This window comes from Balaenoptera ricei, chromosome 14 (genome assembly GCF_028023285.1).
Source record: "Balaenoptera ricei isolate mBalRic1 chromosome 14, mBalRic1.hap2, whole genome shotgun sequence".
NCBI classification, from domain to species: Eukaryota; Metazoa; Chordata; class Mammalia; order Artiodactyla; family Balaenopteridae; genus Balaenoptera; species Balaenoptera ricei.
Genome location: NC_082652.1, coordinates 50,382,870 through 50,405,893, shown reverse-complemented (window position 1 = coordinate 50,405,893; position 23,024 = coordinate 50,382,870). Strand labels below are relative to the sequence as shown.

Genomic DNA, 23,024 nt, shown 5'->3' with positions numbered 1-23,024 from the left:
AAAAAAGTGGTGACAAGAAAAAGTTTTATAAAGTGTTAAAATATTTCCAAACGAATAAGATCACTTGCTTTGGGACCCCACTCCCACCCCGACACTCTGCAGTACATAAGCAGAAGAGGCAGCGGTGGGAGAATGCTGTTTGTTGCTGTTTGTCATCTCACATCCCTCTTTGTCCTCTTCTATTGACTATGGAGGGCTAGCCTCGAAGCCCCATAACGCAGAGGCAATGATTCAACTCTGTAAGGCATCTGGAAAATGACTAAGCATCCTTCTTTATCTCCTCAGTGCTAAAGAGCTGGGATTGTTTACTCTCAATCTTGAGTTTGCTTTAATGTAAAGAGACGAAAGCAGGAAATATCTTTCAGAATTTTTAAATGGATTACATTTATAAAATTTCCTGGAATATTGCTGAAAGGATTTCCCTTCCCTTAATGAGCAAAGGCTCATAAAAAAACAGGGCAGGGCAAGAGAAGCCAAAAGAAGATAAGACGGTGAAGGGAAGAACAGATTAGTGTAGGGAGTTTCTAAAATGTCTTGCAGGCCCGGCTCTGACACAAGCCGTGGAATACCCTAGAACATACACGGTGAGGCTCTGATAACTCTAGATCCTGCAATCCTTGGCGACTTATTTGCAACAGAAAAGCAGAACACACACACAAAAATTAAGCCACTTACTTTGCGCAAACGCCTCCTGTACATCTCCCCCTACCCCTGTGAGAGAGTCCTGAGGCGTGTGGGTCGGGGTGGAGCAGGCAGATGCTGACCGGACGGGCATGGGGATGGGCCTGCTGATGGTGTGGCTGGGGGAGGAGCGGGGAGAGCCTGCCCCCTGGGTCTGGAGAGACAATGCAAGTCATTAATTGTTTTCGCAAGAAGATGCCAAATGCCCTTCCCAGTGCCTCAGTCAAATGTTAAAGACAGTGACAATGAAATTTCAAAGTAGGTGGAAATCCTAGGTAATTAAGATGGTAATTCTCAACCTGAGTTGCAGGTGCAGATAATTTAGGACCTTACTGTACATGATCTGAAGTTTTGGTTACAAACTGAAAGCTAAGAATATTAGTACTGCATTCATTGTTCTGTAATATAGGAGATGTTTGCCCATGTAATGAAGCTACTGTTAAGCAGTGATAATTACAAGGTGTGTTTATGTTCTCCTTGAAGGAAGCTCTATATAGGATAAAAAGACATTAGGAGAAAGTTTTAAATATAAACTCGGAGACTGTTTGGGATGGATGAGGTTTACATTCTTCCTAAATTTTCAACCCGTCTTGTCCTGGCATCATCTGTAGAGGATAATTTATAGTTCCAATCATGTCATGCCATATTGCGTATGTTAAGTCTCAAATAAAGAATCAAATGAAGTGTAAATTGTTTAATCCCTGTTTTACAGTAAAAGTTGTCTTTGTCGAAATGCTCTGTGATTCAGGGATTCAAATGGGGAAGAGAAAAAAGAAATCTTGGTTTCCAATCTTTGGGTAATGTTTCCTGTAGGAATTGTCCTCTTCGCCTATGAAAAAGGAGTATTCTAGCAGCAAGAACAGTGGGATTTTAAAATGAGTAAAGAAAAAAGGAGAAAACAACCTCAAAGCCATTTATCTCCTCATTCCAGCCATTGGCATGAAATCATTCTGAGGCTGTCACACCTTGAATTTCACAGTCTTGGTTCTACAGTGAGGTCTCTTGGAAACATTTTCTGTTTTAATCATTAGTTTACAAAGGAAGTAAGGTCAGCACGAATAAGAAAATGTAAGAAGTGCATATACAACAGATTAGGTGTTCACATAAATTCCACTCCAGTCCATTGGGTCTGGCCAGGGAGAGTGAGAACTCTTCCACAGCAAGGCCCAGAGATTCATCATCACCCCATTCAAACCCCAGACATGCACCACCAGAGCCATGCTCTGGAATATTCGATTTAGGTCTTTGCTGTGGGTTCAGCTGCTTGCAGTTAAAACACACAACATCAATCCTGTAAAATGCCATGCTGTTAGCTTTCCAGGGCTCAGCATCACACGTAAAAGTCAAATCTATAAATTGAGAAAAATCCCGAATTAAAAATGAAGCAAAACAGAAAATAACTCATGTGAGGCTCGAGGCGCTGAGGGTTCCACTCTCACTCGCAACAGTACCTTGGAGTGGCCTGTCGGGCCCAAGGAAGAGAAGTTTGCCTGCTTGTGATGCCCCTTGCCCCAGCCTGCTCCAGGATGGGTCTGGTTTCCCCCAGCGAACTTGGGCAGCTCAATGTCATTACCACGAAACCTCTGCTTCTGAGGTACCTGGGCATTTCCTTGCTTCCCACACCAATAAGTGACTTCGTGTTTGAGTCCTGCTTTGCCATGTACACAAGGTTCTCATGTACATCCTCATGGGTTTCTCTCCATGATCCATTGAAGTAGGTCCCATTATGCTAAATGTGCAGTTATGGACCACAATGCTCAGAGAGGTGAAAAGAATTGCCCAGGAGATGGAGCTAGAGTGTCCGAGCTGGGGCCTGAGCCGAGGTGGTCTGCCTGCCCTGGGGTGGGGGGACCTGGATGGGCTATGGCTGGTGATGGATCCTTCAAAGGAGACAAGGGTTGGTCAGGTACCCTGAGATCAAGTACCTCTCCCTGGCAACCCGTCCTGCACATCCTTTTCAAGACAGGGTCCTCAGCAGAGATCTTTGCCCTTTCTTATCTGTTCTTTTTACCAAGGAACGAGGTGCAGCCGGGAGGAGGGACTGGCAATGATGGGAAGTTGGACAGAGGGGTTGAAGGAAGAAGGCTCCTCTTGGCTACACAGGGTGGCTTACCTTCTCAACCCTGGAAGCCAGATCCTCTTCTGCGATAGGAGATTCACAATAATGATAAAACTCCATTTTTGTATGTAATTTACAGTCTCTAAAGCACATTTACATACCTAGTTTTGTTTTACTCTCCCACTAATCAGTGCTAGGAATGATAGTAGCTTATATCTGAATAGCAATTGGCAGTCTAGAAAGCATTTTAATCCCATCTACTTCACTTAATCCTCTCAACAACCATACGAGGTATTATTACTCTCATTTTTTCGGGTTAGCAAGATAGGATCAGAGGTGATAATTACCCAAGGTCTCTGAGCTAGTGAAGGACAGAGATAAAATGGATCCCCAGACTTTAGGCTACAAGGCCAGGGCTTTCCCAGGGCACCACAGCTGCTCCTCAGGATTGTGGGCACTGTGACCAACCATCACATATTTCCATCTATGTTTCATAACATACTTTCATTAACAACCTGAAGACTCAGAAGGCGTAGGACACAGACCCACTAAAGAGTGGTGATGGAGCAGTGGCCTGGGGCTTTCTGTGCCCAGGGTGGAAGAAGAGCCTTCAGGCTGCTTATCAGCCAGTACAGAAATACAGGTCCACAGTCTCCTATCTGCAAATGTGAAATCCAATGGGCAACACATGTTGTTTGTTTCATAACTAATGTGAGGCTACTTATGTGGTGTCTGCACTGTATTGCATTTCTAAAACCTCAGAGATTCTGAGTTCTGGAGCATCTCTGGACCCAGTGATTTCAGATATGGGGCTGTGGGCCTGCTTTTCAATATTTGATGGCTGTGCTGGGGCTGTAGTATACGCCAGCCCTGCTCATACCTGTGCCACCAGGCTCTGCAGCATAGGGTGCTTGTGGGGTTCCCTCATCCCCTTTGGGTACCACACCGGCCCCACATCTTCTTGCTTAACACCTTGTCTCCAAAGGCAACTTTTCCTACTCCTTTCTGCCTGTTTCCTGTCTTCAAAACTCCCATCAGTGGTCTTGTGTTAAGAGAAAAATAATGGACTGTGGTTACATGTTAAGGGAAAAACAATTGACGGAGTCTAAATTACACCAATGTGTGAATGGCTAATAGCCACCATCTCCTAAATGAATCTCCAATTGGTGCAATTTCAAGCAGTCTGATTATATGAAGAATTTAGGTGGAAGATTCTGTGCTGAAGTAAAGATTCAGCTGCATCTTTCCTACAACTTGTAACTCCCCAGTCATGACCAGTCTTTACCCAGACTTGGGGGTAGAACCCTGGCTCCCTGGGTGATCAGGGCCCCATCTCCCTTTGTCAGGACACTGGCCAGTTTGATGCATAGTAGACTTATTGCTGGGAACACCATCTCTGTTATTCCTTTCTGCTGTTCTTGCAGGACCACTAGGGAACAGCAATTGCCTCTTGGCTTTGGGGTAGATTAGTGAAGATGTCACAGAGTTTCATTTTCACAGGTGTGGCCCCTATAGAATGGTGGCCTCTGGTCTGGTCATGAAGCATGGTTGTCGGCTAACAACTTTAGAAGAGTTAGAATGAATAATCTCTGTGAACATCCTTTCCTGGAAATTATCCGGTGATTAATGGAGCAAAGACTTAAGGGACAATGGTCCATGCAGATCAATATATAGATCTCAAATTCCTGAGAAGAGAGGTGATTTATGGAAGAAGGAAAACATACATCATACTTGACAAATTTAAAATTGTTCTCTTCTTAGAGAATAAATGAAAAATTCATTTCTACCCTCCATTCTCTGAGTCCACTCAACCTGCCGTTGTATCAATTTTTAAAAAGTCTGACAAGATCCATAAATTTTCTGATTTTTTTTCCAGGAAGTATTTGGGTTTCCACTCAGCACCAGAAAGGAGGGGTGCTTCAAGGAAAGTGCCAAATGTCTAACTGTGGGACCAGCACTGTCTGGAGAAATGGCAGAGCAGATGACCATGAGACAGGAGGAGGTGGTACTATGGACCCTCCCCCACCCAGGTACCCCGCTCCCCGAAAGTCAGCCTCTCAGGTTTGGGGGAGAATGCAATGTAGTCAGGCCTGGTTTTACGTAGCAGCCTGTTTAGCTACATTCAACCCTCTTTTCATCCTTTCTTCCAGTACACACTGACTGACTATCATCATAGGGCTTCTTGTGGGGATACAGATGAGGTGACTAATTCTGATTGGTCAGACAGGAGGCACCATTTGCCTTGGGTCTTATAGCAGAGATTTCCAGGCAGAAAAGAGCAAGTACTTGGGGAGTGGGGAGAGAAGAACATTCCAGGGCTTGGAGTATCAAGGGCAAGGCATGGGGAGTGTGAGGGGTACTGAAGACACGCTGGGAAGGCCAGTGGGGTTGATGCAGCAGGTTCTCTGTGGGGAGTGGAGCGGGGTGAGGCTGAGAAGGGGTGGAGCCAGGTTTGGGGGCCTCCAGTGTCATAAAAGGGGCTTAGTCTTTATCGTGAACTAAAGCATCATTTTCTAAGGCTTTTAAGCACAGAAGCAATTTTTACTTTTCTAGAATTAATTAAACAACTTCTAATTTAAAAGAAGTATGAGAGAGAGAGAGAGAGAAAGAGAAAGAGAGAGAGGCTGGGAAGGTATGTTTTTGAACACAGATGTTAGTCCTAATATTGCAGTTGATTATTTATGATGTGAATGATACACCTCCCCTCATTTTTGATCGCTTCACTACTCCATAGAATACCCATAAGAGAGGATGAGCAGGGGAAATAATGGAAGGTGAACCTAAACTGTTAAAATCTGTCATTTCTGGCCTGTTCATGTTCCATAATATATGTGGAAGAAGTAGGAACCTGAATGACTATGATTTCCCGAGTTAATTGGGCCATCCAGTAGTAAATAGAGAAGAGAATGGGAGCAGGAGATGGAATTTGAAATGATGTGTGACTTTCTTCCCTTGATTGAGACAATTAACTAAAAAGTTAATGTAAGGAAGAGAAGCGAGTGTGTGTATGTGCGCATGCGTGTAAAATGTGGGTCAAATTAGAAAAGTTTATACATTCTCCTGTGTATATGTATACATATATACATACATTTATGCTTATATCTGACTTGCATATAGTATTTCACAAAGTGGTTCCACATTTGTTATCTTTTAAAATCTATACAACAACCCTGTGAGCCATGTATTATCGGTATGTTTGAAATAAATTGCTAGGAAGTTAATTGACTTATTCAAGATCCTATAGTTGTAAGTGAGGAGCTGGGACCACCATAACTCAGGTCTAGCTCCAGTAATGTTTCTTAGAAAATTATTATTGAGACCCTACTTTCTGAACTCAAAGTCAGAAAGGATACTTGGTTTTAGACCAGGTCATAGTATTTGGCACTGGAAGGATACCAGAAACTCTGGAACATGCTGTCACTGTTATTATATCCCAGCCGCCTTTGTTATTAAACTTTTTATGAGTGTTCTTTTTATGGTTCCTTCAATAAATCTTACAAATACACAAAGAAGAAAGAGGGTAGGATAATTTCGATTCAAGTTTGTAAAAAAAATTTATTGCTTATGATACCATAATCATCATATTATATTACAGGCACCATTTAAAAAAAAATTCATGTTCTCTCCTCAAGGGGAATAAATTCATGCATTACCTCTAACAAGAAACAGCATAAGTAGGAACTATATATACCAGTATAATAAAATACATAGAACCACACAGACTTATGATAAAGCAAGTAGAGGTTATTAAATCAAGCAAAATTTGTTGTGTGTGGTGTCTTAAATCTGATTTTACAAAGAGAATGTCGCCAAAGGGGAAAGGCTCATAAATAAAAACAGAATTTAGAAGCAGATACCAGACTAAAACTTCTAAATTCTCTCCTTAGATCATGTTATACCATGAGAAGTCTATAAATTTGGATGGCATTTGTTTATTTCCTTGTAGAACTGCCTCTGCAAGATTGGGACATATGGGGTTCTGTCTTTAATTTTCACTGAAGGTCAGTATAAGAATCAGCCACATGAAATCTACTGCGTGTGTCTGTTTTATTATTCACTACTCCTTCTATAAAGCTCTGAGTGAAAACTTCATTTTATATTTTATGCCAACAGAAATTTTGGTCCCTTGAGAACTGGCATTTCTGTCCTGATAAAACCACCAATTATGTTTTCCTTTTTTTTGCCTCACTGCTAGAAAGCTCAGAGTGACACCCTTGTCCCTTATGATTAGCGTATTTGCATCTTCTTTAGTTTTCGATTTTTCTATTTCCATTTTATGAAGTCACTGTTTATATCTCTAGTTGTAAGCTGCCTTGGGTCCTTTTTGAAAAGAGGCTTGACTATGTAAGCAAAGAAATGAGTAAGACCCGCAAACACTCTCCCCACCCAGACAATGCATTGCTGACATCTGGGTGTTGCCAATAATGGTTCTTAAGTACCCAGGCAGCGGTACCCACTGCTGGCTGACTTTCAAAGATGCCGCAGCTGTTGAGGGCCCAGTGGGGAGGAGCTGGAGGGAAAGAAGGCAGTAATGCTCTTATGGGCGCTGCCATGGTTTGGCTCTATGCATTCATCTGTTTATGAACTTCCTGGTCCACTGAGCCTTTCAAGAATGTGCTGCCTTGGAAATGGTAGAGAGAGGGTCCCCGAGGGAAGTGGCTAAAGCAGGGGGGTTGACTGGCTGCAGGATGGTTGCCTACTCTCCACTAGGAGAAGGAAGGTTATATGTGAGCCTTATTTCCTTTTTCTATGCACACGCTGAGTAAGAGACAGGAAAGAAAAGAGGCTGTTTGCAGAGAAGCACCGTGAGATGGCATTTTTCTTTACCATGATCTAAGTGTGTTGTACGTACAATAGCAATACCCCATGTATGCATTTATGGGCAATAATACAGGCAGCAAATGTGTGTCTTTTACCCAGGGGGACTGTCTCTCATTAAAATTTGACTTTAGTTTAGTGAAGTAATTTTTTTCACAAAATACAAATAATGTAATACATTGTCTTTATTGTCTGACATTACAGATTTGCTTTACACTTTCTTTTTTTACAGACCTTGGGAATGAAGGGTAAAAATGTGTCCAGCATTTTGCAAACATTCTTTGTTATACACAAACACGCACAGTGAATAATAGGAAAGAGAATACAGAAGAATGAAAAGGTACGTTGAAATCAGATAGGCTGTGGTTCTAATGGATCCATGGAAATAACATAAAACTTTTTGATAAGACCAGTAAGTGGGATATATTGTTATACACAGCTTGGTACATGCACTTGAAATGAAAGCTGCTTTTATTTTGCTTTTGTTTTATTATTATTGTATTTTGAGTACGCTGCTCCCTCTGCTGGCTTCTGCATCTGGCTACATGGCCAGACAGGGGGCTTCAGTTCAGGCTACAGTTAGAGAGTCACAAGGCTCCTATTTCCAGGGAAGATGTATGTAACACCTTGTGAACTCCCACAGCAGAAAGGTGCTTGGTGGTAAGAGAAAGGCTGAAAGTTACCTATTCTTTGGAGATGACTGTCAACCAATGGTAGGGATTCTGGTTTGGGAAGTGAACAATTACGGAGTACAGTCTTTCTCTTATTAGACTGAGCACATAATGGTGAGCAGTGGGGAGCAGGGCTTAAACATTATGCAATGAAAGGAGATGTAATTGGCTGGTTTTTACAAAAAGAAGTTCCACATCTTTTCAGTAAAATGGAAACTGAACTGAATAGTCACAGCATGAGAGGATGTCGAGGTTAGCTTCTGAGTGCTGTGGATTCTACCTAGTGTAATGTTAGTGATCGTGGTGAGTGTCTTTCTATGAAGAGAAGGGTCTGATCAACAACCCAGAAGAGCATGAGACTGGTTTGAAACTTAGACCCCTGGAGATCTAAAAAGTTTCCAACAAATTAAAACGTGTTCCCTGTTCTAAAGGACATAATAGCTCTTCTTTTGATGTTGACGGTAGTAATAGTTATAAAAAATGCTAAATTTTATACGTCTCCAATCAAGCACTACATTGAAAAGGAAGCAAATTAGTATAATTTTTTTTTTCTCTTTCCAAACTGAAGCATGAACATACATTAGAGGCGAAAGCAATGAGAAAAACGGCAGGACGGCAGGCCCCTCCACTGTTAGTTAAGACCTGCAGTAGGGGACATAACTTACTCCCTGCTTCAATTCTTCTTCCTACAGAAAGATCGAATCAATAATAGTTAGATTACCCAGGGTTCCAATAAGAGCAGGTACACAGTGTGAAGGAATGAAGGTGGGGGAAACCTCAATGTGGTTTTGATGGCAGGTCAAGCCTCTTCTCCTGGTGACTTTAGTTCCAAGTCTATTTAGATATTTGAGACTACAGACCCATCTCTTTCCTCCATGCATCCAACCGTCCTTCAACATGATTTCTCTCTCTATCCTGCTATTGGTACATCCTGATACCATAGACTATGCTTAATTAGGCTACATTGATGCCAAGATAGCTGGTGGTAAATAGACTCCTATCCCATTGCTACAGTGACAGAAGCTAGAGAAGTAGAACCAGGGGGCTGTTTTCGGTTTCCTGTCATTCAGTGAAGGGAAAGATGGGATGGGCCCACTTCATTTGGTAGATTTGGAAAAGCAAAAACCAGAAAGAGCTTTTCTAGATCATCAAATGATATAATAGGGCAGAAACAGCAAGAGGTTATTAATTATCTAGTCCTGTCTTAACATAGATAGTACAACAAAAACTGAATTCTGCACTTTATATGTCTAATACAATGAACAGTAAATTTTGTTTAGTAAAGATAAAGCATTCCTGACACTGACGGCAGGAAAAGTCGACTAAGGACTATAAAAGAATAAAGAAAACAAAAGAAAAAAGTGTTACACTTACATCAGTGCCTGGGACACAGTAGGTTCCAACAAATATTTGTTAACTATTTAATTTTTTTTAATTAAAAAATAAATGAAGAAAGGAAGGAAGGGAGAGAGAAAGAAAAGTAAGAAAAGGAAAGGGAAGGAGAGGAAGGGAAAGAAAGAAAGAAAGAAAGAAAACAATACAGAAACAATAAATGATGGGGTGTCAGGGATGTGGGAGATCCAGGGACTGAAAGGCAGGACATCTTGTCTCACAAGTGAGTTGTCCCAGAGACTTTGCCTATGTCCTTTTATCAGAAGTTTTAGTTCCTGACTTTGGCATGTCACAGTTCCAGTCTATACTGGTTCATGCTTATTTACATCAGGCAGGATGACAACAGAGCACTGAAACCTCTGCTGGGGCAATCATGGACATGAGGCCATAATTAGTCTACTTTTGAGTTGAAATGCAATTTAGTGCATACTGAAGAAGGGAATAAGATTTATGAAAGAAAGAATGCCACTTCCCAATGAGAATTATTATTATTACACTCTGCAGAGGACTTCTATAGATCATCTTATTAAATGTTCTACCTGCAGAAAAGTTAAGGAGATATTCCCATTTACAATCTGCATTTGAAACCCAGAGAAGTTATGTGACTTGCCGCTAAAGCCACACAGATTTGACGACATTTACTAAAATTAACAAAGTTACTCCTCTTAATAAAACTATAATCACCAAAATTATTTAATGGCTGTATCTTCATTTTCTGAATTAGATTCTAGCTTCTGTTCAGATGAGTCAGAATTTCTGAAGGCTATGAAATGTAAAATATTTCTAAATAAATCCAGTTTTATTACTTCCAAGGACAAAAGGAACTGTAAATGAGCCACCTGGAAATAAGTTGTGCCATGAAGGTCCTCAGTAGTCTGGTTCCAGGAAATGGATAAGAATGAGCCCTATAATTGACTGCTATCATTTGATGTGTCTAAGAAAAGATACTAAAACTGAGTTTGAAACCACATTTTGGAGGAACTCACATATAGTAATTGAAAAAACCATTGCACATTATGTGCAAATTTCTTTTATTTTTTTAATTAAAAAAAATTTTTACAAATGCCATAGTCGTAGGTCTAGGAAACATTTATTTGAAACATCTTACCTTTAGTAGCTTCATGAGACCTTCTAACTGGACCATTAGCTCTCTCCGGCTCTCCTGGAGAGCAGACATTCTCTGTTCCAGCTCATCCTTGCGCTGTCTAAGAAAGAAGCAGTTGTCATCAGAAAGAGCATTCAATTCACTGAGCTAATCACATTTGCCAGTCTTGTGGACTGCTAGAAAAAGGGCATCTCTGGGTCTTTGACATAGGTTACCAGGCAGGGAAATGTCAAATGAATGAACAATTATAGCTTGGGTGTATGTTTATTTGTTAAAAGTCATACTAAAACAAAATTAAACTCTTATTGGATATTTACCCCCATCTACCCTGAATTAACTATTTAATGAAATCTTTTCTGAATGCTTATTATGTCATGGGCCCTGTGCTGTGCCATTGGGTCCCCTTGAGATAACAAACAAAAACCAAACTGTCACTGAAAAAGGCCAATCCCTCAGATCCTCCGAACCCAAGGACCCTTTTGTAAATCTCACAGAAAACACTGATCACCTTAGTGTCTGGAAATCAGATTTAGAAAAGTACACTTTTCATCTCTTCAATTCTTAGTATGCAATGTGGTGCCTTTCAGAGTAGAAATATTCGTGGTATAGTTTTTATATTCGATATAAATCTTCTGGCTTGGGTTTGGCTGCATAGAGTGAGGTCAGAAAAAAAGGAGTTCCTATACAGTTGTTCTAATAATCTACAAGGTTTGTGTTTGCTTAATTTTGGTTTGTTTTGCAGAACTTCTATCAGCTGTCAGCAAGAATGAAAACAATGAAGGACACGAATATTAATGATTCACATTTCTGAAGTATAAGTATATTTTCCAAATCTATTTCAAATCTATTATTTCATGACCATTAGTGAAAAAGTAATATATACATTTTTTCCTTGCCCCAAAGGCTTCTGTCTGATTTTGAAATATTGGAAATTATATTTTAAAAAGTGTGTGGATGCTTTAACCATGTATGTGTTAATGTATGAATAAGTATGCCTAATCTCAATGGCACAGACACAATATTAAGTGGAGCTATAGCAGGGACTCTGAAATGAAAAACTGACAATATAAAAATGTCACACTGAGTTAGGTCAATGACTCATCCAATCAAAAGATATTTTGTGGGAGGACAGGTTATGGATATAAATGAGACATTTTAAATTTGCTTTCATATAGGCCTTCTCTATATTGAATTATGAATTTAAAACTTTTAAACACATCACTGTTTTTGAAAATATTTATATTTTTGGCTTTTATTGCCACTTAAAGCTTATTCCAGAGCAATCCTTCCTTTGATTTTCTTTACAGTTGCCTCTTTTCTGAATCCCAAGGACAAGGAACATCATAATTTTATAGACTTTAATGGTATCTTATTTTAGTCTTTGGTCTTCCTGGTCTGTAGCGTTCTAATTTTGAAAGTCTTGCCCAATTCGAAAATATTCTTCAATAACAAACCCATTAGCTGTTTTTTCTTTGACCTTGTCTGCACATGGTGTTCCAGCTACATCCTCAGAAGGGCTTGGCAGAAGAGTAGATAATGTTTCTGATTTATTTCCAGTTCTCTTCTAGATACTGTTCTATAAATTTTGGCCTTTTGATCATAAGAGCACTTTGAGAAGAAGGTTGAAGCAAACTTCTAATATTATAGGTAAGAAATATTAAGAGAAGCATCCAAAAACTACCAGAAAAAGTTAGCTTATAGTAATCTATAATTAACCAACATTGAAAAAAACCTTACTTGTACATTTATCTTACAGTAGTACTCTTTCAAAATACGACATTTACTCTTTCATGCATTTGATTGAATTAAATTTTTTAAAAAACATTCATTTAATAATATCTTCTCTATAAGTGTTTATACCAGTGGTTACCAAATGTGGGTAACACATGTAGCCTCCACTGTTCCAAGGAAAAATGAGAAAACAAGGACTAAGTAGTGATTTAATTTTCATAGAGCTAAAAATATTCATGTCTGAACGAATGCTTTTTATTCTGTTATTCTGTCAGATTATTTCTAACTTTGTGTGTGTGTTAAAACCTACTTTCTTTAGGACAGTGTTGGGACAATAGGCAAAATTTTAATATGAACTGTATATTAGATAATAATAAATAACAATATTAACTTTCCTGAATTTGATGATGATACCATGGTTATACAAGAGAATGTCTTCTTTTTTCTTAGAAAATATATACATAAGTATTTAGGGGTAAAGTGTTATAATGTCTGCAATTTACTCTCAAATGGCTCATCAAAAATGTGTATGTAATTTACATATATAAACATATATAGGGAGATGCAGAAGGGTGTGGCAAAACGTTCGCAATCTCTAGGTGAAGCGTAGAAGGAAATTCATTGTGATATTCTTACAACACTTCTGTAGGCTTAAAATTTTTTTCAAAATAAAAAGTTGAAAAATATACTGTCATTCATGAAACTTGCAATAACAGATGATGGTAGTTTAAAAATGTCATTATATGGTAAAACAAAAAGTACTCAACTTTATGTTGTTTCCACAAAATAATAAAAAAAATTAAGCTGGTCTAATGACATTCAAGTCTGGAAACCACAGACTTGCATCAGAGATTATGATTCCATTTTTAATTGGTGAAACAAAAAAGAGTCTCTTTATATTAATACATTTTCTTGAAGAATAATTTTATATACTTTGAAAAGAATGGCATGTGTATAATATGATGCTTATTTTTTAGGCAAGGGATAGATAAATGAAAATGAAAATGAAAATGAAAATGAAAATTTATACTTGTTTTTCTTAAGATTTGTAGTGTCAAGTTGCTTCTGCAGTTTTCATTAATGTTTTCTTCATGATAGAACATGGTATTGTCTTTGCAAACATAGTTCTTTAGCTGTCTTTAATGGTTCTGCAGTGGGAAGGCTCACTAGATCACCTTGCAAAATTTCCCTCAGATACTCCCTCCAATATGGGAAGGAAAGACCTGGGGAACCACATGGAATGTTCCAGCCCTTTCTCTGCTTCATCTGTGCCTCTTGATTGCCTGTATTCTTGAAATTATGAGTAAAGCCCAATACTAGGGTAAGATCATGTGAATCTGACTTGACAATCTAATCCACTGTGTTAACCTGATATGTAACTCATCCTCTAATGGCTTCCTGTTGTAGGATTGATAACAATATCCTCAAGATGAATGAACTAAATGAACAATAAAATGGAGGATGATAAATCTGATAGCAGTGTAGATGGACCAGAGGCTGGGAATCAGGTAAGTGTTTATTATAATAGTACAGGCAGGAGATAATTAAGACCCAAGGAAAAGAGAGAGAATATACCTGTGATGCTCATTGTGCAGGATCTTGGGCAAGTTATTTAACTGCTGTGAATCTCAGTTTCTTTATCTATAAAAAGACTATAATAATAATGTCCAGCTCCCAGGATTTTTTTTACAGCTACTGTATGGAACAGTGTATGTAGAGCTTAGTGCATAGAAAGTGTCAGATTAGCACACAGAAATGCCTATCCTATAATCCTATTCAGTTGCCAGATCTGGGTTGCAAACCTGGCTTTCCACTTCCTTGTGGCTAAAGTAAAAAGGGAAATATGATCATTTAGAAAGGTCATGGTGCCTTAAAATAAACTATGTGTTCATGAAAAGCAAAGCTCTGATCTTGCTGCCCCCATTCCCCTACTAAAGAAATTTCTCCTGTTGGCTTCTCAATAAGAGGCCCAGAAAGGATGTAACAGGTGGAGAAGACCTCTGTCAAAGCTACAATAAGGAGTTCTTTTGGCGGCTTCACATGGTCACCCCTCAATGGGAACTCAAGGCCAAAGTAATTGGCAAGAGGTCATTGTTTTGGAATTCTTTGAAAGTCTGAAATGACTAAAAGAGAAAACACCCAGAGCGGGTTTTCTTAATCTGGGATGTCAGGGTATCTTTGAAATCCCCAAATTGTTAAAGTGCTTAGCACAGTATAAATGGTTCATAAGCATCTAAAGAAATATACTTCAAGGGAGGGTACTTCTTCTTCCAGGCAGAAGAAATGTGGAGAATATGGAGGCAGGCAAGTGAATCAGCTAGGATTTAGGTGTCTCAAGCCTCAAGCCTTATGTGTGGGCCACCAGCTGATAGTGTGGGCCGAAAGTCTAGAAGTTCCTCACAGAGCCAGACTCCTTAGTGTAGCTTTGAGCTAGGCTGGGGTCATGGGAATGCCCACGAGTCAGGGCCAGAGGATGGTTAGAATTATTGGTCTGTTCCAAGATAGCAACGTCAAGGAGGGAAGAAATATCATTTGGAAAAGTCATCATCAGTGAACCAGGCACATAAAGATGCCTTCCCAGATGGTATCATCCTAACGGAACCAAATACTTTGAAAAGCAAATGCTAACTGGGGGGAACCAGTGAAAATGCTTATGAAAATTCCTAGTCACCACCCTTCCACTAGAGAATGGGACGGCCAGTGAAGAGGTATAAAGAACATTCCAGGCAGAGACAGGGTGCCCTGAGGTGTAGATGAATGACTATTCTATTTCTAAGTTGGTTTATTCAGTTATATTTCTGTGTACACTAGACTTAACTTTCTTAACTTGTGAGTCTGGAGGGCCTACATGATCCTATTTGGCAAAAGATGCTTTCAAGCAGTGATTTTACTTTCATATGCCCTTGAGGAGGAGGATGTAAAACATCACTTTTTCCTTCTTTTCATTTTCATCCCTTCTGGGTGATGGTAGTAGAATGTGCAAGAATTTCTAATACATCTCTGTGAAAGTAGGACCAGAAATCCCCTACATTGAAAAGGAAGAATTTCTGTTTCTTCCATTAAATTATTTTGTTCTTCCAAAGTATGATGTGATCTCTTCACATCAAGCAGCCTCCACAAGCTGCAAGTTCTATAGGTCTCCTTTCCGTAACTCATGCCTTTGGTGGGTCTGCCCTCTAGCCAGGTGCACAAACCTGGGGAGACTGGATCCCAGCTGAGAGGCAGGGCCTGCCCCCTGGCCAGATGTGCTGAGTGCTCAGATGTTAATATGGCCAAAGTGCAGGGTTAGAGTGGAATCCCCAGAAACATCCATGACTACAATCAATAGGGACTTGGTAAAATCCAAATATAGCCATACAGAATCTACTTAATTTAGTCTCTTTGTATGGAGGAAGTAAGTGGCACTCTAACTCTGGCAAGGGTTTCTGAGAAGAGGCATCTGTACTTATTATAAAAATTATGCCTCAGAGTTAGACTTACCTGAAATATACTTGGCATCCAAACTGAAAGATGGAAAGAATGTTATACTTGCTAACTACAAGTGCCTTGTAGTGAAATATCCATATGACATTTCCATGAGGGAATGTCTTTGAGTTTATGTTTGTGTTGTTTATTACACAGACAGGTTTGGGTAAGTGCCATATTCAAGGTATGGTGGTGAAGTCTGATTGGAGCCCATGGTGTGACTCTCCTTTCGCACGTGGTCACAATTCTCATCCACGTCTTACTACTCTCTACCGCTCTGACCCTGAGAAGTGCCCTGAAATTCAGGGCTTGAACCAAATGACCTTCTTAGGTCCTTCCCAACTCAAATATTTCATGATGATAGACTAGGTAACACCAGGCCTTTAAATTCATTTGTAGAACAAGAAGGTATGAAAATCTGTATGCAAAGCTATTAGGGACCAAGATTTAGAGACAATTTATGGGTCACAGGTAAATTTTTAAATTTAAAAAACTGTGATGATTCGTTAGTTGTTTACATGTTTGTTTTGTTGATCACTTTTATCATAAACCTATTGTTGATAGTGCAAAGAACTAAAAAGAGTTGAGTTCAAATTTTTTCCAGTAAGACAGATATAGAGAACAAACAAGTGGTTGCCAATGGGGAAAGGGAAGGGGGGAGTGGCAACATAGGGGTAGGACATTAACAGGTACAAACTATTATGTATAAAATAAGCTATAAGGATATAGTGTACAACACAGAATACAGCCAATATTTTATAAAAACTATAAATGAGGTATAACTTTTAAAAATTGGGCATCACTATATTGTACACCTGTAACTTATATAATATTGTACATCAACTATACTTTAATAAAAAAAAGAGTGCACTATAAAAAATCCTGTTTTCCAGTGAAACATTTTGTTTCGGATCTAAAGAACACTGTTTCCTTTTCTCTGTGTCAAAGAAAAAAATAAAATAAAATAAACAGCCTCTTTCCCAAACCTCCAAATTCCAGCAATTAGACGCGTGCTATTAAAAAAAAAGCAAACAGACGGTAGCAGCTATGGTGGCTGAGGACCGTTTTCTGGTGGACACTGTTAGACTTTATTGATGATCTCAGACACCTGTATTTCCTGAGACGCCTTGGGCTCCTTTTCTTACCTGAGGAGGCGGAGCTCTGCCAGCAGAGTGGGGTTTTGCTGCGCCTTCTCCGGAGTGGGCTGAGAAGCTTGCTCATGCTCTAGCCGCAGCCTCTGGATCTCCTGTAAGATTTCTCTTGGGAGGGAGGAGGAAGGTAAGAAACCCAGGTCAGTTAACTTCCAGGATGTCCAGGATCTAACATCTGAGTAGATCAGGGCCACCAGAGCAAAGAAAGGAGGGGTCATCCTATGTGTTGGAGCAGAACCAACCCTCATTAACCGACTGTGTTTATGAGGTGTTGGCTGTAGCTAGTTGGGTTAGGGAACCATTGACCGAAACCGCCCGCCTTGGCCAGGTAAGATGACAACTGATAACTGCTTGCCTGAGTTGTCTCACAACAGGAGGTTCTGATAAGGAACATGGCACTGCCACCAAAAACTAACCAGGAGAATTCGGGAGGGGCCAAGACAGGGAGGAGATGACAACCTCCTAGAATCCTTCCTGCTGGAATCCATCTTGGATGAGAGATGCGCGTGCCACCAGGAAGGACCCTGAGTCAGACCAAATATGGGCCAAGCAAGATGATTGGCCAGAGACAACCCGGAAACTAACCCCATTACCATAAAACCTGAGACTGCGAGCCACGTGGCAGAGCAGTTCTCCTGGGTTCCCTTACCCTGCTGCTCTCCCCCTGGGCGACCGTTCGTTCCCAATAAACTCTTTGCTTTGTCAATATGTGTCTCCTTGGACAATTCATTTCTGAGTGTTAGACAAGAGCCCACTCTCCGGCCCTGGAACATTGTTGCCCCCTCCTGCAACAGCTGCGTGCTCTGGGTGAGGGGATACTGCCTTCATCTCCAGTACATCCAAACTAGGAAGACTCTGCAATATGTCATTGGAGCCTTCAAGCTGAGTGTTCTCCCCAGGACCTAATACTCTCTCTAGTCAGTAATATAATGCTGTGGTAATGTGTTCAACTTTGCAAAGCGCACTGCTTAAGAGACAAAAATGAATCTTCCTCTTATTTATGATCTCAGTCTGACACCATAAAGTACCTGCAGCTACCAAGTAAGAGATGCTTGGAAAAAATAAGGATAAATGGTGCTCATTTTGCAAAACTAAATAACCCCATTCTCTCACCAGGAATGAAATTCTTCTCACTGAATTTATCTGAGAAGCCCCCAGGTAGGCAAAATTCTTTCTCTTTTCCTTAATATTTTCAGCCTTAACAATGTATCTGAATAAGGGTAGCCTTATGAAGGAAAGTGCTTTTAAAAGGATTCACTGTAATTGACTCTGTGACATAAGAGTGCTATTGGTGTGACCTCTGTCAGGGGTGAGACATGTCAGTCTATTATTGATGTTGGGGCCTGGGCTGCCTGCATTGAGGTGAACATTAGGCCAGCCATAAGGGATGGGTGACCGATGTAAGACAAATTATCCCTAAGTGAGTTAGAAGCTATTAAGCAAGGTTAGAAGTCACAGGTTCTTGGGGGAGGGGTCAGTCTCCCATCCAGCAAAATGCAGAAGAGCCCATAAGACAGAACGAAGCACCAAGAATGGAAGGTGAACTTGGTGAGCAAGGGGGATGGTTGGCTTTCCATCTGAGAGGCTGATTTACAACCTCCTGCTTCACAAACATGCCAGAATCAAGAAGCTAATTACCAGTGAGTCACTACACCTCTCATGGGTATGGTGAGGAGCTTGGACCATAGTTCAGTGGTTTTCAACTTTTTTTTTTGTCCCCCTTGGTGTTCTATAGTGGAACATTTTCTTTAAAAGAAATCTTCCATGGAAACCCAACATGTCACACAGTTAAGAAGGAACTTCTCTGGTTAAAGAAAGGGTGGGGGGTGCCCTGTGCTACTAGCTCTTCTTCCTCTTCACACACCCCTACAGGGCCCCTGAACTCCCAGAGAGCTCAGCCTGAAAATCAGTGAACTGAGATTTCCAAGATCTTGAGGGCTAACATCCTGACATTCTGTGACTCCCACTAGTTTTCCTTGTTGGTTCTCAGCACAGAACCATGACACAGCCATTTAGCCCAAGGAAGAAAAAGAGAGAAGCAGCTCTGATCAGATGAGAATAAAGGTAAGATAGGTAAGGAGCATGAAGTGCTTAGACTACACCCAGGGACTCTGCTGTCTTCTTTAGTCTTATTTAATCCTCATAACAGTTCTATTGTATATAGACTAGTAGAGTACCAATAGTTCTATTGGTACTGTTATTATCTGTTTTATGAATGAGGGAATCAAGCACATACCAGTTAAAAGTCTTGCCCAATTTCAATAAGTAGGCGGTAGCAGTCATTTGAACTCAGGGGGGTTTGCCCCAAAGCCCATATATGTTCGACTCCCTCAGTCTTTGGTACTTGCTTGGACAGGTCTAGCCTAGGCAGGCTGTGACTTCCACAATGTAATCTGAAGAGTCCAGCTACTCCTAATACTAACTCTAACTGATTCCTCTAAGGATGCTCTAAGACAGCATTATCTTCTAAAGATCATTTCTGAAATGTCTAAATGACTACCTAGGGTAGTCACAGGGTAAAGTGAGGAATTCTATCCTTCCTTGAAGCCCAGAGATCTGATTATTGGGTTAACTGTCACTTTGGAGACCACTGGATCCCTGGGTGAATTTCCATGGTGCAGGAACTGTGACCTGGATAAGCTTCTGGGATGTGGTTCTGGGGTCTTTGGAAGGCATGAGGCCGTTGGCTTAGAGAGATGAGTTCAGGAAGGACTAGATGCTCTTCAGGCACGGGGTGGGGAGAGAACTCAGGGAAAGGATGAAGCTCTCTTTTTGCCATCTCTTCTCATTTCCATTCCTTTATTCCCTCTCATCCTAAAAACATGTATTCAGAGACTGCAATCACAAAATGCCCTAGAAACAAGCAGTAAGAGTGGTAGCGTGGTACAGGCAGCACATTCATGGGGTTTCTTGCTGATTCTGGAATCCCACATGGAGGTAGATATCCCTGGGGTATTTCCTTAAAGGAAGTCCCGATTTCCCCTCAAGTGTGCTATCCCCATGCTGAGTGGAAGCAGAGAATCGGAAGGGAAAACAAAGTGCTTTGGAGAGGTGGGAGAGTAGATTAAAATTGCAACCAAGATATTTGTGGGCTTGTAAATTTTCACTTTAGTCTTTTTTTCTTTCTAAGAATATGAAAATGTGCCAAGTGAGTTTGTATCTTCCTTTTAATTTTTTTTTTTCTATAGAATTTTAAAGAATAGCATGACCATTTATCCCAAAAATTTCAGGTCAAACTCTACAGGCATGCAACAATGATCACAACCTCCACCTTTACCGGTCTGATCTCAGAAGGGACACCAGCGTTTAAAGATGAGATTAAGTATTAAGACAGCTTGGTGTTGTTCTAAGAAATACAGAATGTACAAGTTGTTCTTATATCGGGCTTACTCAGCATTGAGTTTGAGATCTGACTCAGATATTTATTACTTTCTCACTCAGTATATATTGACTGAGTTTCTACACTGTTACAATGCACCAGGCATGGTTCTGGAACTCAGGGGCCGTTTGTCACGGCCTCTGTTCTCAAAGAACTTCCATATCAGTCAGGGAAGACAGACAATAAAAAGGAAACAAACACTTAAATGTGACTTTTTTTCAGAGAGAGATGTCATACACACACACACACACACACACACACACACACACACGCACACGGATGTAACAGAGGGTGGTTCCTGGAATAGGAGGTAGTGGGAGAAATTAGAGAGGTGATCTTTTAGGAGGTGGCATCTGAGCTGAGATCTGAGTGATGCAAAGGATCCATCTCTGCAGAGACCCCGAGGAAGAGCTTTCTAAGCTGCGAGAATAACCGATACTTTAAAGGCTGTAAAGAAAGAAAGAAGCAGGAGCCTAATGAGCCAGGCGGGCTGTGGCTGGCAAGAGAGGCTGGAATCAGGTCAGGTAGGACCTGCAGACTGTGGTAAGGGCGGTGGGTTTTATTCAAAGTGGGTGGAAAATCACCAGTGGGTTCTGAACAAGAAAGAACATGATATGAAATGACAGGTTGGATTGAGTGGTAATGGAGGACATGAAGTGCACGGGTTTTGGGAACTGCCACGGGGCCAGACTGTGAATCAGTCTGTGTTGAATAAAGAGACAACCTACTGATGGGTTGGGCATGGAAATGTTTGGCTTGAACAACTGGGTGGTCACCCCAGATGCCCCTTTAGCTGGGGATCCTCACAGGACGCCTCCCTGGCGAGCCTTCTGCTTGTCTCTGGGGGGCTGAGATACTTTCCTCCTAGCACCCAGGAGCGCCCTTCTGCCTTAGACAGCTCCTTAACAAAAATAAGTGTGTCAGAAAAAGGGAAATGAGACTGTCTAGGGAGACTACATTAATTGCATCGACATCTCAGAAATAATATATATATATATATATATAAAATTATTTTTTCCCTCGTGAAGTTTCTGATGATCTAAAATTTAAAGATTAGCTTTTCAGAAGCCAGCATCATTGACTCTAGATGTCTTCCCTTATATTTATATGCCTACAGGGTGAAAAAACCTGGATATTTAAAAGCATGACTACAGGTTATTAATGAATGCGTACTTTGATTGAAAAAACCAGTATGTCCCAAAAGCCTTACCTGTTCTTGTTTTCTAGTTCTGCGATCAGCTGCCTTTGTTGCTTATTTGCATCAATGGTGAAGGAGATGTCAGGGGCACTCCTCTGCTGTGCTGGCTGCTGGAAAATATGTGGTTTATACTATTTAGTACTGGGAAGGGGAACCGACCTGTGTCTGAAGAGACAGGAGTCGTGAGATATGCACAAGAAAGAAAAAACTATTTCTATCAAAACAAAAAAAAGCAAACACGTAAAATTAAATGGCCATTCCTCTCCTAAGGACCAGCTTTTTTGGGGATCCGGAGCACATCTATGCAGTGGAAAGCAGAATAGAATCCTTTGGCAGGCAAATATACAAAACATGGGAAAAATTGGTTTTTAGCTTTCTGACTTGAAGTCTTTGGGGAACTAGTTCATTCTTGCCATGCTGTTCCCATTGCAACTATTCTTTCAGTAAAGGTGGGGTTAAAAAAATATATCACTGCTGAAGTATCTCTTTCTCTAGAGTTACTGTTTAACCACTGTAATATACAATTAAAAACTGTATAGTTTATTTTTAAATTAATTAATTTATTTATTCATTTTTGGCTGTGTTGGGTCTTCGTTTCTGCGCGAGGGCTCTCTCCAGTTGCCGCGAGCAGGGGCCACTCTTCATCGCGGTGCGCGGGCCTCTCACTATCGCGGCCTCTCTTGTTGCGGAGCACAGGCTCCAGACGCGCAGGCTCAGTAGCTGTGGCTCACGGGCCCAGCTGCTCCGCGGCATGTGGGATCCTCCCAGACCAGGGCTCGAACCCATGTCCCCTGCACTGGCAGGCGGACTCCTAACCACTGCACCACCAGGGAAGTCCCTCTCCATTCTTACATAATTACATATATATAAGAATATGATTATATAAGAATATATATGTATATATACCTCATATACCATATTTATATATGTATTTATGTGTATGTGTATCTAGTCAAGGGCTTATTTGATATTGTTTTATAAAAGTAGGGTCAGATTATGTAGACTTCCCTGTGCCTTGCTTTCTTTGCTCTACCGTACATTATAGAAATTCCTCAATGTCAGTCTTTATTGCTTTTAAAACAAATTTTAAAAAATTACAACTAATCTTTCTACCAAAGAATGCCAAGCTTTAAAAAATAACACCCATTGCCTAAGCCCAAAGACATGGTGAAACTCAGCCTGATTTTTCATTTCTAGAAAACTAACCATAAGGAAAGGTTTAAACTTGGTAAAGGTCTGGCTTTCATAAAGCTTTTCTATCATTTTTAATTAGCATTTCTTTTAACAAAGAAACGATTTGTGCTGCTAATGAAGAAGTGTGAGGTCCTATATTTTATATCCTAAATGGTCTTCTATAGCGAAGTCTGGCATATG

At 40.5% G+C, this 23,024-nt stretch overlaps 1 protein-coding gene across 25 annotated transcripts in view; it reads right to left on the bottom strand.

Annotated features, from left to right (window-relative positions):
* DTNA (dystrobrevin alpha) overlaps positions 1-23,024 on the bottom strand; it is a 397,669-nt gene that overhangs the window by 14,673 nt on the left and 359,972 nt on the right. For 15 of the 25 annotated variants that reach the window (XM_059895344.1, XM_059895341.1, XM_059895343.1 and 12 more), the window contains 5 exons: positions 21,663-21,760; positions 17,068-17,181; positions 10,730-10,826; positions 8,895-8,915; positions 676-835 (listed from right to left, as the gene is read on the bottom strand). In XM_059895344.1, the coding sequence (XP_059751327.1) occupies positions 676-835; positions 8,895-8,915; positions 10,730-10,826; positions 17,068-17,181; positions 21,663-21,760 (490 nt within the window). Of the gene's footprint in view, positions 1-675; positions 836-6,514; positions 8,916-10,729; positions 10,827-17,067; positions 17,182-21,662; positions 21,761-23,024 lie in introns of those variants that run through there. The other 10 variants (XM_059895347.1, XM_059895360.1, XM_059895355.1 and 7 more) reach the window with 4 other exon arrangements.